The following is a 15,550-nucleotide window of genomic DNA, read 5'->3' on the forward strand; positions in this document are numbered from 1 at the left end:
ACCGAGGCCCTCGCTTTGCAGTAATTAAGTGCACCAAAGCGATGCCCGTAACGAGCAGGATCCCTGACGCTTTCCTGGAGAAACTCTTGAGATTTGCAAGATCTGTCTCAGCCAGGAACCTCTCGGCTGTTACCATGAGCTTCGGAGCAAGCCGGATAGACCAGCTGAAGGTACCCCACATCCCGTTTGATCCCTGCTCCGCAGGGACCCGAGGGCGGCGCAGCCCCAGTGCCTGGCCCCCAGCACAGCCCAGTGCCTGGCCAGGGTCTGCTGGACACGGGAGCAGGAAGCCTCGCTGTGTAGTCCCCAAGAGAAGACAGATAACCTTCTGCTGTTTGTCCTAAAGGTTCCAGAATTGCACTTGGATGTTTAACACCTTCGTAAAAACCTGTGCTCCCAAAAAAATCTCTCATTTAGCTCCCTACATGGGCTCATAAAGCTCCACCCAGCAGCTGGCTCCTGCTCATGTACCTAAACTTAAACAATTCACAGGAAAGCCATTAAAACTGACAGGTTTATTTTCTTCTTCTTTTGGAGAGGGCAAAGAAAAGCAGCAAACCAGGAGATCAGAGATCTTCACTGTAAATAAAGTCCCCGAGTCAGTGCCAGCACCGCGCTCGGAGCCTGGGCTGCCCGTTACGAGCCTGGGTGAAGAACTGCAGCGACAAACCAAGTCACGCGGAGTTACTGGGCTGCCACAGCTCTCCTGGACCCCACAGCTCAGCGACCGGGGCCAGGCAGGACCCTGCTCTGGGTGCTCTGCCAGTGCCGTGTCACCTTCCGCTTGACACGGTCTCTCCAGGTGGGACAGAGGAGCCCACCCCTGCTCCAGGCAATCGGAGGATTGCTTCCCGTCCTTTTTTTGCTAGTAGTCTGATAAAGTTGATGAGAATTAAATCAAACCTCTAAAGAAGCCATCCTGTAGACTTGGAAAATAGTTTCACTGCTCCAGAAGTAATTTCAGTGTTGAGAATAACCAAGCATGCCATGAGCTTCTCACCCCAGAGAGCAAAGGCCGCCCCCGGGGAAAACCCACCGCCCGTCCGTACCATGGCAAACCCAACGTCGGCTTTCTTCAAAGCCGGGCCATCGTTGGTCCCGTCCCCAGTCACGGCCACCACCTGCCTCTGGTCACCAACGGTGCTGTCGATAATTCCTGAAATGGAGACAAGCAGCTCAGGGAAAATAAAACCCAACGGCAGGCTCCCAGCACAGATGAGGCTGCAGAGGCACGCGGGCGGAGCAGGATGGGACCCTCTGGGCAGAGGCAGCAGCCGGAGGAGCCGACGGGCACTCACCTTTCACGAGCGTGTGCTTATCGGTCGGGGAGGAGCGGGCCAGCACGCGCAGCTTGGGCCAGATCTTATCCAGCTGCTCCTGTTCTACCTGCAAGACAAGGCACTTGTAAGAAAGGGAAGGGATTCCCCTAGAAACCTCCTGCCCCACCGGAGAGCAAACCCCAACTGGGACAGGACATCCAAGCACTCGGACACTCCTGCGGCTGCATTGGCTGAGAATCCCAGAAACCGGAGGGAACAGCCGCGTTTATCTAAGGACAGGTGGAAAACCCAGTGGGATTCAGTGCCTGACACTGCTGGGGCTGTCGGAGAGGCCACCCACGCCCACCGCAGAGTGGGACCTGGGGCTGCTCTCCCACCTCTCCCTTCTCGTTGCGGATGAGCCGGTTGAACTCCTTCCCCTCCAGGCACAAGAAGTCCTCCCCTGGCAGCAGGATGCCACACTTGGTGGCGATGGCACGGGCGGTGTTGATGTTGTCCCCAGTCACCATCCGGACGGTGATCCCGGCACGCTGGCACTTCAGGATGGCGTCTGGTACCTGGGGCACGGGGACAGAATTAGGAGGGGACAGGAAGGACAGGGCAGAGCACTTTGATTTGGCACTGGAGGAGCCAGCCAGCTCCTCTCCCATCCTCCCTAAAAGGATCTCGAAAGGGCCCCGGTGGGGTCGTGGACCAGCAGCCCACCTGCAGCTCAGCTTGGTGGTCATACTGGGAACAAGATGCTGCACCAAAAACTCCCCCCAGCAGAACCAGCTCAGCCGTTTATCCCTGGGGTGCAGGGGCAAGCTACCAGGGACCGGAGAGCACTCCTGCCCCTGCTCCCGCACCGCAGCCTCCTGCCCTCGCCGTGGCTCCAGCCAGACTCGCGTGCACGTCCGGAGCAGCTCCTCCAGCACAGACAGCGCGAGATCTTCCAGCCCCTGCCCCAAGGGGAAGGAAACCTCCCCACCTCCTCCTCAGTGGTGCCGGGCGCCCAGGCACGGCCCAGTGATCCATCACAACAGGGGCATTTCATCCGATCCACCCCCGCACCGCTCCGGCAGCACGTTGCTGCGCTAATGAGTTTATCTATTACGGAGCGGTGGGGGAAGAGGATATTAGTGAGAAATTAGCAAATTGGATCAACGGCCTCCAGAGCCGGTGCAGACGGGGCATCTGTAATGCAATTCCCAGACCCAGATACTTGAACATCTGATCAGGAAAGATGCAAGCGAGGCAGCAGCGCAGGGGCAAGCTCCAAAATGTAATCAAGAGGCAGGTAGCAGAGCGCTTATTGCGTTAGCCCAGCTGCCTGCCTGTCACCCCCGCGTTGGAGGCACCAGGGGACAGGGAGGAACCAGCTAAATCAGCCCTGTCCCTCTCCAACACCTCTCTCAGCCCTACGTGGTGGCTCCATGCACCTTTCAGCTGCAGGTGGAAATAGCCTGGCTCGTGCACAGAGCCCTGGTAGCAGCTGGGGGGGAAAGTTTGGGTGGAAGCAGCCTGCCACCAGGTCATTTTGTCCATGTATGGGAGAGAAACGCCGGCAGCAGGGAACTGGTAGCGTGGGGCGCTTCAGGGATGGATGCAGAGGAGATCCTTGTGCTTTCACAAGGGGCTTGTGGTCCTGAGCAGCAGGGAAAGGGGCTCCTGGCCCAGGAACGGGGCTGGGGTGGAGGACAGCCAGGGCAGAGCTGGGGTTCAGTACCTCTGGCCGCACAGGGTCCTCTATCCCAACCACAGCGATGCAGGTCAGGTCAGACAGGATCTCATTCTCGCTGTCCCAGTCCGGCTCGGCATCAGCGGGGAAGTCGCGGAAGGCCAGGCAGATGGTCCGCAGCCCGTGGCAGGCCATGGGCTCGATCACTTTCTTCACCATCTCATCCCGGTCCTTCACCTTGAATATCCGCGGATCGCCGTTCTTGTCCAGGATCTTGGTGCACCTAACGCAGGACCGGGGTGGAGGGTGAGGGAGACCGGCGGTGGCACACATGCTGCCGGCTCAGCCATCTGCACCCCCTGTCACCCAGGTTCCTCATCTGCAAAACAGCTGCATCCCCCTCACCCACGGCTCCCTACAGCTTTACCAAAGCCACTACAAAATGAGTTCAACACTTTGCATGGCAGCATCTCCTGATAGTCACCTCCCCGCTCCACAGCGGCTGGGCACCCTTCACCCCACAACCCCCCAAAACAGCTCCAGGGTGCACCAGTAGCCTACGGGACAGGGAGAGGACTAGCGTAGCAAGGGAGGACGGTTACTTGCGGAGGATGATCTCGGAGGCTCCCTTGCTGTACATGCGGAAGCTGCCATTGCCGTTCTTCAGCACTGTGCTCATGGACTTGCGCACCGAATTGAAGGTGTAGACCTTATAGAGCTTCTCCTCCGGCACCTCGTTCCGCACAGCCTGGTAATCCTGCTTCAGGTCCAGCACAAAACCCAGCAGGGCGCACTCAGTCTTGTTCCCCACTTGCCTGGGTAGTCCCCCTTCCTTCTCGGGTGGCTGGAGAGAAAGAAGGAAAGGAAAAGTGATGTCAAACCTGGGTACGGCAGGATGGGAGCTGGAGGGATGGCCAAGGGTGGGAAGGACAGAGGACAGGAGGTTGTGGCTCTCCAACTCACCAGGATCTTGGACGTGTAGGCTGAGTTGATGGCAACACCATTGACTATGAGGTCTAAGATCTTGGGCAGGATGGCTTCGGGGTCGGGGATCTGGCGGTAGTGGGTGTCCCCAACGTAGGCCTGCACCACAGTCATGCGGTTCATGGTGAGCGTGCCGGTCTTGTCCGAGCAGATAGCGGTGGCATTGCCCATGGTCTCACATGCATCCAAGTGTCTCACGAGGTTGTTGTCCTTCATCATTTTCTGCAACAGGCACCATGACCAGGAAGGTCAGAGCCAAAAGCCTGAATTTCTTCATCATGCCCCCAGTGACCCCACTGCATCATGGTCTCACCTTCACAGAGTAGGCCAGGGAGATGGTGACCGCCAGCGGGAGCCCTTCAGGCACAGCCACCACCAACACGGTGACACCGATGATGAAAAACTTGACGAAGTACTGGATATAAATAGGAGTGCACTCCGCCAGCCAGGGCCGCCCCTGCACCCCAAACGTGTCGATCACGAAGTACAGTACCAAGATGATGACCGTGATGGCTGACATGATCAGCCCTGGGGAAGGAAGAGGCAGAGCAGCAGGTGAGGGGATGCAGGGGAAGAAGACAGCCCCTTCTCCCCGTGCCACTTCCAGCAAGAGCTCTGGTGTGACAACTCGCACCGGACCACCGCCACTCACCCGCCTTCCCAATCTGGACTGCCAGGCGTGTGAGCTTCCCTTGCAGCACAGACTTCTCCTTCTTGGGCACCTTCACCTTCTTCTTCTCCTTCTCCTCATTTTCCACCCCTTCCTGGCTCTTCAGGGGCTGGATCTCTAAGGCCACACCATCCTGAGTTTTAGCTACAGCCCAGGGCAAAATAAGACACCACGTGTGAATAGGAGAGAGACCGGGAAAACCTGTAGGACACCACTGAGAAAGATGGTGGTGGGAGAGAGAGAGAGAGAGAGAAAACCCAGAACAAGAACCATTCCCGATGACACACGCATCTGAGCACATGGAAACCTCGTGTCCCAGGGCCCTGCCACCTCGCTACGGGCCAGTTCTCTGCCGTCTACCCCAGCCCCACGGATAAAGGATCCTCAGAGCTGACACTGGCGATGTTACCCCTGCACTGGTCACACCTTTCAGGCAGCGCTGCAAGAAACCCTCTGGCCCTGCTTTGGGGTGCAGGCAGGTCTCTTCTGGCCTCCCCCATGGGCTGCTTCACACCCTGCAGCAGATGGGGAGCACTTTGGGCTGACCCCAGAGAGGCTCCAGTCCTCCCAGCCCCTCATGAGCATCCCCACTCCCTCCCAGTGCCGCCTCCGCGGTGCCCTGTGGGCAGCTCAGCAGGAATCACTTGCCAGGGGAGCGACTGAGGGGGTGAGATGGAGGGGAACGGTTAGAAATTGGGATGGAGATTGAGAAGGAGTGAGCCAGCTCCTTGAATCCCGGCCCTGAGCCATCCATCACATTTTTAGGACCCGAGACAACCAGGCTTTCAGTTGCTATAATTGGTCTGGTCTAGCTGAAGGTCTGCACTGGGGTGACCCAGGTCAGCTGGAAGTTTTGGAGAGGGATGGGAAGAGGGTGGGAACCCCGCCCTGAGAGGCTTCTCCTCAGCCGTCAGGGCCGGAGGAACCGCAGTGGCCCCATAGCTGCTCGATGGCTCGAGACACCCCGGAGCTCAGGGCAGCTCCACATCGGACACCTCCACGGTCACGACAGACCCAACACGGACAAAACAAGCACCCGGACACAGTCTGACGGGAAGGAGGGAAACTCAAACTGCTGAGAGGAGAGAGAAAGAGAGAGAGAGAGGTGGAGAGAGAGGTGCAGAAATGGGCTTCCTCCACAGCCTGCAAAGAACACTGTGAGAAACACTGGCGAGGAGACGCTCACGGAGTCGAGGCCATGGGAGGAGAGGGTGCAACTGTCGCGTTGGCCAGGCCCTGTGGGACATTTCATTCCGGGAACAGCAGGAGGGGATCCACATCTCTCTCCCCAAGCCACGCCCAAACCCAAAACCTGCAGAGGGACAGCTTTTGATGGGCACAAGGGCTTCAGAGCCACCAGGTCATGGCTGCGGCTCGTGTCGACATGCATGAAGTTTGCCCCAAGAAAGGGATGCTCTGCCAATGGTCCAGGCTTTTGGAAGAGCCCTGTCCTCCCAGCTCAAAGGCTTTGCCCCTTGCAGGGGCAACGTGGCAGCGGGGGAAGCCAGCCAGCCCCATCCCAGCTACGCACAGCCCCGTGATGGGGTGCCAGAGGGCACCACGATGCCGTGCCGGGGCCACCGGCCGTGAGACCATTGCACCCTCTCCCAGGACAACGAGGCGAGAGTCCCGCCGGAGCAGCAAAGAGCACAGACTGATGAGAAGAAGGAAGGAAGGAAGGAAGGAGGAATGCTCAGTAGTTAGTGTGGTGCTGGTTCAAAGGATGGAGAGGCTGGTTACCTTTGTTGCGATTTTCAGGGGCTCCGGTTTTTTTACCTGTTCAAAGAGAAAAAGGGTGGAGGGCTGAGCACATGGACCCACGTTCACTGTCCGGCTGGTGGGACAGCCCGGGGCCGGCCCTGCTCCGAGGGGGCTGCGCACCGCTCCAGCAGCATCCATGCACATGTCACCCTTTGGACACCACGCGTGCCTTGATCCACACCTCATGGCACCAGGGAGGCTCCGGAGCTCCCTGGCTCCCCCGGGCACCCCGTTCCCAAGGCTTCAGACTTCCCCACCTGCAAAGCACCCACCACAGCCCTTGTCAGTGCTTCACAGGGTGCCAGTGATGTCTCAGACCTTTGGGGAGAAGAAACCACACAGCAGAGCTTGACCTCTGTGCAGCACATGCCGAGCACCGGTGCTTCCTACCTCCAGCTGCCGTCGGGTGCAAGCGGATCCACCCAGGAGGGACAGGCTCGTCCCCCACCATGGGCTTTGCCCCCTATGTCTGTGGTGGCCAAGGTGGGCACATGGGGGTCCCCGACACGGGGAGCACAGGGCTGCTGCAGTCTCCACAAGCCTTGAGTGGTAAGGGGTTTATGCACCTCCTCCCCATCATCCCCCAGCACCACAGTGGGGGGACAAGCTGGTGAAGCCCCCTGCCCTACTCTGCTCCCAAATTGAAGGCTGGAAGGCACAGAGCTGGGTTTGCTGCGGGGCTGAGCAACAGAGCTTGAAGGCTGGGAAAACGCCAAGCACCTGGGTGCCCAGTGAGCTGCTTCTCGACTCCGACAGCGGCGCCGTTCCCACATCTCACCCCGTACTCCCACCTCCAAGCTGGCAGCTAAACCCCAAGAGCTCCACAGGCACCGAACGCCAGCGACGCGAGCCAGCTGCCCGCCCCAGGCGAGCGAAGCTGGAGAAACCCGGCACACATGAGACCCAGCGCCGAAACGGCTGCCGGGAGAGGCCCGGCAAGCCTCCCCCCGCTCCCGGCTGGCATCGCCTCCCGGGAAGGGCTCCCGGTGATGCCAGCCGGCAGCTCCTCTCCGCCAGCTCCTCGCACCTCGTGGCTGCTCCCAGTGAGCCCAGACCTGCTGAACAGAGCTGCGGGGACACTGGGGAGAGCAGGAGCTTCCCAAGCCTGGCTTGTACCGACGCTGGCATTGGAGCTGGCACAGAGCAGGGGAATAAGTAACAAGATGTGAGAGCCAAGGCAGGAAAGCATTCGAGTCCCAGCACGATCAGGAACGCCTCAGCCCGCCTGGCTGCTCTCCTGCCCTCCGCCTCGCAGCACACAACCCCTCCTCTCCCTCCTGCCATCCTCTGCGCCTCGCCTCCTTCCCCGGGGAGCTCAGCGTGTGCCAGCGGAGATCTTCTGGCCCCTAATATCCTGCGGACAACCAGGACTCACCTTCCCACCGCAGGGCGGGCAACCAGCGCCATGGGGCACGGCTATCGGCCACTTTTCCCTCTGAGCCTCGACCCCCCCACCCCACAACCCCAGGCGGCAGCTGGATGGAGAAGGCAGAGTTGGAGCCGTGTCCGAAAGAGCTGCTGAGCGGAGGTCTGGGTGCACGGGGAGGGGGGATTTCCTCAGGCAGCTGCAGGCGAAGGGGCAGCAGGGAGGGATTTCCCCCGCCATCGCCTCAAGATCTCACCATACCTGCCTGGGTCACGGGCACTAACACACAACCGCGTCCCATGGATGTGGGCGGAGCTTGTTGCACACCAGTGGATGCTTCCCAGGAAAGGGAGAAAGGCAAAAGCAGGGAAAAAAGCAGTTTGAGTAGATCTCCTTACCTTTCTTCACCTTCTTTTCCTCTTCTCCTTCTCCCGCACCCAAGAGAGTGAAGATGATTCCCGTCTGGGAGTTGATACCCACGGCAGTCACCACCATCCTGCCGGAGCCCTCCATCACGTGGGTACCTGGCACAGCAGGAAGGCCACGGTGAGACAGGACACTGGCACGTCGTTCCCACCTCCTCCCTAATACCGGGACACAGGACTCGGGAGCAGCCACCGCTCCATCACGGCACAAACCCAGCCCAGCACCGGGATCCTCACCTGACAGCAGCATGGGGTCTTTGTCCAGCGATTTCTTGACTTGGTCTGACTCCCCGGTCAGCGAGCTCTCATCTATTTTCAGGTCATTGCCCTGGATCAGGATCCCGTCTGCTGGCAAGAGATCACCTAGGAGAGAAGCAAAGAGGGGAGTCAGCCCCAGCCCGGCCAGCCACAGCTCACCCCTGCCTGCTCCATCCCAGGAGGAGGCTTCATGTGTCACCAAAAGGACTCAAAATTCAGTCTCAGATCAAATCTAGAGAGAGGAGAAGCAACAGATGGGTATCATAAGACAGATGGGTATTATAAGATGATCTCCAATAGCTCAAAAATCTTCACTGATGTGTGAAAGCACTCGTTGTGAGGACGTTTGCTCAATCAGACAGTGCTTCCTCCATCTGGTTTTCCTGAAGCAACACCGCGTCCTTCCCAAAGCCTCCTGATACATCCAGACGTTACACAATCCCATCATCCACCCATGGAGGGAAGGAAAAAGCCCAATATGAAAATTAACACCATGTTGGACCAATCTCCTTCCTGACAGGAGCTGCATGGGATGAGCATCCCCCTGGTAAACAAGGAGCAGGACCTAGTTTAGCCCAAGGGCTACATCTCCTTGCTAAGATGATGTTCCTCCTTGGTAAAGAAGATGTTCACCAACAAGGGCATGGTTGTGAAAAGGAATAATTTTTGAGACCAGCAGGTCACTAAAGCAACCCAAAGCTGCGTGCAGAGCCTGGCTTAGCTCTGCCAGCCCAGCTCCAAGCTTGCAAGCAGCAAGATCCTGATCTCCCATTGCTCCCGGCCACAGCACGCTGCAAAATGGAGTAACTGGGGGAGCCACGCTTCCCCTCGAGGCAGAAGGGCTGGCAAAGCAGAGAGGAGGAACCACCAAGGCTCCCGAGGTGGAAGGACAGACCCCAGCCACTGCCACCTCCACTCACCGTACTTGATCTGCGCGATGTCTCCCACCACGATCTCGGCCACCGGGATCTGAATCACCTGCCCTTTGCGGATGACCGTGAACTTCTGCTCCTGCTCGATGCGGCTCTGGAGGCCCCGGAATTGCTTCTCCTTGCTCCAGTCATTGAAGGCGGTCACCAGCACCACGATGATCACCGAAAACAAGATAGCCGCCCCCTCGATCCAGCCAGCCTGCGACTCGCCCTCGTCCTCCACGCCGCCCGTCGACTGACCGCACACTGCGGTCAGAGGAGAAGACTCGTTTGCACAACAAGAAACTCGCCTTCCTCCGAGCAACACGCACAGAGCAGAGCCTGGAGGACTGTCACTCCTCCCTGAGCTGCTCCAAGGGCTTCCCCTGCTCTCAGGAGAGGGTTTTTACCTCCCTGGAGGCTTTTTTTTTTCCTCTCCTTTTTTTTTCACTTTTCACTTTTGGCAGAGGTTGAGCTGAAAGAGCTGGGACAACTGGCTTCTATTTCCAGTCGCAGCACCCAGCCCTCCCTCCCCTGCGTGACCCTCGAGTGAGTCACCGTCTCCTTGCATCTCCAGATCCCTGCCCATGCTCGACTCCTCCAGAGCCCAGGTACAGATACAGACATCCAGGGCCAGGGAGGAGAAACTCACCCAACGCTGTCGCTCAGCCACACATGGGGTGTCACGGTCAGGAGGAGGTACCAGGGGACAGACAGCCTTGCCCCTCCATGCCCAAACCAAAAGAGAAGCCTCACGGGACTTGGGAAGCCACCAGATCCCTTGGCCTTTGAGCGTCTTTTAGGGGAGCAGCTCTGAGCCATGTCAGCTGCACCCAGAGATGTCCATCAGTGCAGGTCCCTGGACATGGATGGGACCACGCCAACGACCCCAAGGATGGGGAGAAGCCACCACGTAAAGGGTGAGCAGAAGTTGCTCCCAGCTCCATCTGCCCCAGGGTGGAGGGACCCACAGGATGACATTCCAGAGACAGCACTTGTCCCAGAGCCCTTCTCCCCCACAGCTGGGCACAGTGGCTCACATGGGTCCCCCCACCATGCTGAGGGGACCAAGGGGACCCCAGGGACTCACATTCATTGTCACCGCCCGGAGGGTGGTAGAAGGACAGGCCCAGGGAGATTATGGCTGCGATTTCCAAGATGATCAGCGTGACGTCCTGGAGCGCCTCCCACACTAACTGCAGGAACGTCTTGGCCTTTTTGGGAGGAATGAAGTTCTGACCGAAGACCTGCCGCCTCTTTTCCAGGTCGGTCGGATTCCCGGACAGGCCTGGGGAGAGACGGGGATGAAGGCAAACCCCACCGCTGCCCCTCACCAACATCGGGGGGACCCCCGCAGGGAGCAACTCCCTGCCTGCATGGGGGGCACGAGGTGGAGGCGGGGGGAGCCAAGGCAGGGCTCTGCTCCCATCACCCATGGGGCAGGGGACATCCCACCGGTGGGGCAGGATGATGGAGTGCACAGGGGTGAGGGTGAGCACGCCGAGCCGCCTCTCCCCGGTGCCGCAGCCTCGCGAAGCGCCCGAGTGCCAGTTAATGCCAGTTGGCACTGGCCAGCTTGTTTACATGCTGCATCAAATTAGCCATAAATCTGGCACCGCGAGCGGCGCTCGGAGCTGTCGGAGCCACCTGATCCCCTCTTCTCCTGCCAGCTCGGAGCAGCAGCCGCCGCAGAGAGTGACTTGGCGCAGCAGGATCGTCTCCGAGCTCGGCCGAGCCCCACAGACGCGCCACGGCCGCAGGGACGGGGGCAACGCGGCCGGACCACGTCCCATGGGGAGCTGGTGGAGAGGACACAGGGCTGATCCTGCTGAAAAGGGGTGGTGGGAGCGAGGAAAGGAGCAGGACAGCTGCACCCCCTTGGAGAGAGGGAAGCAAAATGGGAGCCCTGCGGCAGGGGACTGAGCACAGAAGCCCTCACAGCCCCCCCATCCCGGCATGGGGGCCAGCGATGGGAGATGGCAATTTGCCCCGCTGCCTCCTCAGTCCTCCCCGCTGCATCAGAGCCACTAAAAAGCCAATGGGGTGTAAGGCAAGAGCAGCGTCCCCTGCCCAGCACCCCCTTAACCGAGCCCTGCACCGAGCCCCCCCAGCTCTCCACCTTAAGATGGCCCTGGGGCTGCTGCCAGTTCCCGGGATGCACCGGGCAGGCGGCTGTAACGCCCGGTCCTGGACACATCCCAGTGCCTGGAGCAGCCTGGCGTCCATACCCTCCCAGGGGGATCAAGCTGTCCCACTCAGGAGACACCTCCCCACCAGCTCCGTTGCATCCCAGCCAGGAGGAAGCAGGCGGATGAATCCCATTCCCCCCCAACGCATCCCCCTTTCTCCTGCGACTGCAGGGAGAGCAGCCCCGGCGTCCCCACCCAGCTATGACGGGGCAGCAGGGTCCTGGGATCTCCCAGCCTCCGTGGCCTCCCTGAGCCCAACCCATGCAGGAAAGTTTCCTGTCCAACGTCTCCGGTGGGAGGGATGGAAATTACGGCTAAGCGCCGCGGCCTGACTCACGCTGGCGCCAGGGCCGGGGAGGCATGGCGTGTGCCGCAGGCAGGCGTGCCGGGCACACACACACGCGTGCTCTCGCACGAGGATGCAGGATGCTGCCACAGGGCACAGGAGGTTGCACATGTGGCTCCTCCAAAGCCCACGTCCCACTCATGGACGTGCTCCTAGAGCTGCCCCCCATCCTCCTGGGGCAACTGGGGAGGAGGGGAGCTCTCAATTCATCTGTGCTGACACTGGGAGGGTTGCAAAGAGCAGCAGCGCACGTAGTCCAGGTACGCACTGCGGGTCCGGGCTGCCAGCAAATCCCTCCCGGCCGGGGCCACTGCAGGGCCTGAGGGGGACCAAATTTTGGATGGAGGCCACAAGTGACAGCAGGGGAGCAAAATCCCTACGCAGCCACCGGTCCCCGATTAGAGAGGAGGCACTGCAGCCCAGGAAAGCCGCTTTTGGGTAGCAAAGCCTTCACGCGAGGAGCCCTCGGAGCAGCTCCTCACGCCAGGCTCCTCGCCCTGGCTCAGAAAGGAGGTGGCAGCCCTGGGAGCCGCTACCGCCGGCGGGTGAGTCAGGGCGGTGTTTGCTGACACTCGTCACCCAGGGGAGACGGGGAAGGGAGACGCTCTAATCGGTGACTCACCGAAGCCGCTGGCGCTTCGCCATCACCGTCACTGCCCCGCTCTCCTTCCCACCCTGCCCAACCCGCCTCGGGAACAGGGTTGATGGAGGAGGTGGAAAGCTGGTCCCCATCACCAAGCCCCTTTAGGAGAAGCCTTAAGGGCTTGGGGTCCACTGACACCTTTTAGGGCAAGAGCAGCACATCCCAGCAGACTCCCACACTGACGCTGGCCAGACCCTCCCTGAGCAAACATCAGTGCGGAGAGATCCCACCCTACGAGGACAAACAACCCAAAGGACCCCTGGGGGTGAAGGCACCCCTGGGGGGGACTGTGGCCAGCGTCTGTCCCATGGGGACAGTGCCAGGCTTGACCAAGGACAGCCAACACTGCAGCATGGAGAGAGCAGCAGCACGCACCCGAATGGCACCAAACCGCTGCAGATGCCGCACGCAATGGGCCGTATTTTACGGGGGTCTGGGAGGGCTCCCCAGGCAGCTCTGGAAGAGCACACGGCCAGAAGCTTCCTACCCGCGCCAGGAGCCGCACACCATCCCAGCGGGCTAACAAGCGGAGGGATAAGGAGCACAGGCCAGGCGCAGACATCCGCACACGGCTGCCCATCGCACCGCGGAGCTGGGACACGCACCCAACGCCCGTACGTGCAGCCGTGCCCCGTCTGGTGCCCACACGTCCAGCGAATCTCTCGGGCTTTGGCCGGGCAGTGCCAGCTCGGAAGGCGTTTGTAGGCGTTTGAGTCTTGGGGTCAAGTCTGAACCAGCCCCAGCTCCTTGGAAAAGACTTCTCAGAGGGAAAGAGCCCCACACTGTGTGTGCTCAGACATACTGGTGTTCCCCAGATGGCACATCCTTCACTAAACCCCAGCTGGGACGTCCCACCTGCAAACCCCGTTGCCCCGCACTCTCCGGAGCGAGCAGCCACCTGGGGACCCCACTCCCCATTTCCCAGGCTTCACCCACGGACGCACTGATGCAGGGGACACACTCCCAGCTTGCAGCTTCCCGACCTGCCGGGGTTTTCCTCCTCGCGGCACCGCGGCGGTGTCACACCCTGCGTCGGGCTCTCAGGCAGGCGCCCGCAAAGAGGCAGTCCCAGCACAACAGGAGCCCAACGCCCAACTCCGATGGGATCAGACGGAGGTGCCGCCTGCTGCCTCGGGCTTCCGCTCTTCCTAAAAATCCCGACTTGCAGGATAACGCATTTCTTTGCTCTCAGTGCTCAACAGGACGAGGTTTGGGACAGGCAACCAAGCTTACCTCCGATGCAAGAGGGTGAGGCAGGCATACGATGGGGACACGGGATATAGCAATGCCAACCGGAACAGAGCGGGAATAGGGGCCTGGAAGCAGCACTCAGGATCGAAGGGCTGCCTTCGCCTCACCCTCAGCAAGGGCCATCAGGCCACGGCAGAGCCTTTTGGGTTCGCTTCCCCCCCTCCCCTCCCACCTCCAAAGGAGTGCGCTCCCAGTTTGGCGGGGCCAAGCGCATTGTTTTGCGACCTGGACTTGGTATTTCCACCGGGACTCCCCCCCCTTCTCTAATGACATCCCGATATTGTCTCCCCTTCCCGGTCCCACTCACAGCTGGGAAACGCGCTAATCCCCAGCTTACGGCACTAATAATAACCCACAAAGTTTTCAGAGCTGAGGCACAGCCACGTCCCCCATCCCATGGGGGCCGGATCCTGCCAGCCCCAGGTAAACCCTCGGTGCTGTAAGCAGGGGGTCTCTCCCCACTGTACCCCCTTTTAATGCTAAGGAAAGAAGGCATCACCGTGCAGAGGCACCCGCAGCCACCCCAGCTCCTGCTCCCCGATAAGGGGGGCCCCAAAAGGGCCAGCCCAGCCCACGGGGAGGGGAGGTGACGTCCCTCAACCGAAGCCTCCCAGAAGCAACCTGGCATCACTGCCGCTGCTCCAACCCGCAATGCTCAGAAGCACCCAACCAGGTTTTAAGCTCCCACAGCCGCTTGAGCGGCCCTCCAGATCAGGGGGAGATGTGCAGCATCTCCCCATCCCCAGCAGCGATCTCCTTCAGGGACGCGCTGCCTGTCCCTCCGCCGAGATGCTAACAACCAGCGAACCAGCTCCACGCAGCCCGGCCATCTCCCCAGCGCTCTCCAACCTTTACACTCCGCCCGCAGCCCTGCCGTTAACCCTGTAAATCATTAACCAGGGGAAAGGCTGGCGCTGACCTGCAGCTGGGCTGCGGAGAGGAGTCCCCCCGCGCCCCTCTTTCGCCCCATCAGCTCCTCGCCCCTGCCCGCATCCCGCCTCCGCTCCATCCTCCCAGGGGATGCGGGGCTCCGGGCTATGCTTCGGTGGAAGCCCCAAGGAAGACGCTTCCCTTTTTATTTTTTTTCCCCTTCTCTACCGTAACTGATCATTTATTCCGATGCAGGGAGCCATCTCCCACGAGGCTTGCGACGGACGCCACGAGACCACACTTTGAGCTCAGCCAGGAGAGCTACGCAAGCCACCACCTTGAACCTTGCATGGCTCCAGTCCAGAGGCACCGACCGGACCCGAGCGGCCGATCCCACTTTGAAGACCACAGGATGGTCGCTTACCTTCAACTGGCGACGTCTTCAACCTCTTGCAGACGTTCTGCACGCCGCCATAGGAGTCATTGAGCCGGGCGACCGCCTCGGCGCTCCTCAGCTCCATGAGGTTCCTGAGCTCCACCATGGAGCAACCAAAGTCCCCCTCATGGTTGCCTTCGGCAACCGAGTTCCCGGGGTGGTGGTCGGCCACGTTGTTCGTCATCTTGCCGGCGCACTGGCGGCGATGCCGACTCGCAGCTCCTGCGGCGCCTTCCCTCGAGGGTCCGGCGAGGGGATGCTCGGTGCGGCCCCTTCCCTGGGGATTGTCCGGGTGAAGCGAGTGCCTCTAACCGAGCCCAACTTCTCCGGATAAAGGTGTAAACAGGATGTGCATGTTACCGCGGAGGCGACCTTAGCAACGACCAGCGTGCATCTCCCGCAGAAGGAGGAGGGCTCCCTGGATACCACAGCAACTGGAGCTGCAAAAACAAGGATGGGAAACAAAAATATCGGCATTAGAAGGTCTGCTAATAAATGCA

The 15,550-nt window shown here is 60.3% G+C and overlaps 1 protein-coding gene across 9 annotated transcripts in view; it reads right to left on the reverse strand.

The window, feature by feature from the left end:
- The window catches only part of ATP2B4 (ATPase plasma membrane Ca2+ transporting 4), a 50,689-nt gene that overhangs the window by 15,184 nt on the left and 19,955 nt on the right, over positions 1 to 15,550 (reverse strand). For 6 of the 9 annotated variants that reach the window (XM_086765880.1, XM_086765888.1, XM_086765883.1 and 3 more), the window contains exons 2-15: positions 15,039 to 15,490; positions 10,406 to 10,603; positions 9,325 to 9,582; positions 8,384 to 8,509; positions 8,120 to 8,245; positions 6,335 to 6,370; positions 4,577 to 4,738; positions 4,238 to 4,452; positions 3,904 to 4,146; positions 3,543 to 3,784; positions 2,989 to 3,223; positions 1,658 to 1,837; positions 1,299 to 1,386; positions 1,050 to 1,156 (exon numbers count right to left, since the gene is read on the reverse strand). In XM_086765880.1, the coding sequence (XP_086622006.1) occupies positions 1,050 to 1,156; positions 1,299 to 1,386; positions 1,658 to 1,837; positions 2,989 to 3,223; positions 3,543 to 3,784; positions 3,904 to 4,146; positions 4,238 to 4,452; positions 4,577 to 4,738; positions 6,335 to 6,370; positions 8,120 to 8,245; positions 8,384 to 8,509; positions 9,325 to 9,582; positions 10,406 to 10,603; positions 15,039 to 15,234 (2,412 nt within the window). In that variant the 5' untranslated portion in view covers positions 15,235 to 15,490. Of the gene's footprint in view, positions 1 to 1,049; positions 1,157 to 1,298; positions 1,387 to 1,657; positions 1,838 to 2,988; positions 3,224 to 3,542; positions 3,785 to 3,903; positions 4,147 to 4,237; positions 4,453 to 4,576; positions 4,739 to 6,334; positions 6,371 to 8,119; positions 8,246 to 8,383; positions 8,510 to 9,324; positions 9,583 to 10,405; positions 10,604 to 13,726; positions 13,820 to 15,038; positions 15,491 to 15,550 lie in introns of those variants that run through there. The other 3 variants (XM_086765884.1, XM_086765886.1, XM_086765887.1) reach the window with 2 other exon arrangements.

The sequence above is a fragment of the Chlamydotis macqueenii genome, chromosome 23 (assembly GCF_036417535.1).
Source record: "Chlamydotis macqueenii isolate bChlMac1 chromosome 23, bChlMac1.mat, whole genome shotgun sequence".
In the NCBI taxonomy this organism is placed as follows: Eukaryota; Metazoa; Chordata; class Aves; order Otidiformes; family Otididae; genus Chlamydotis; species Chlamydotis macqueenii.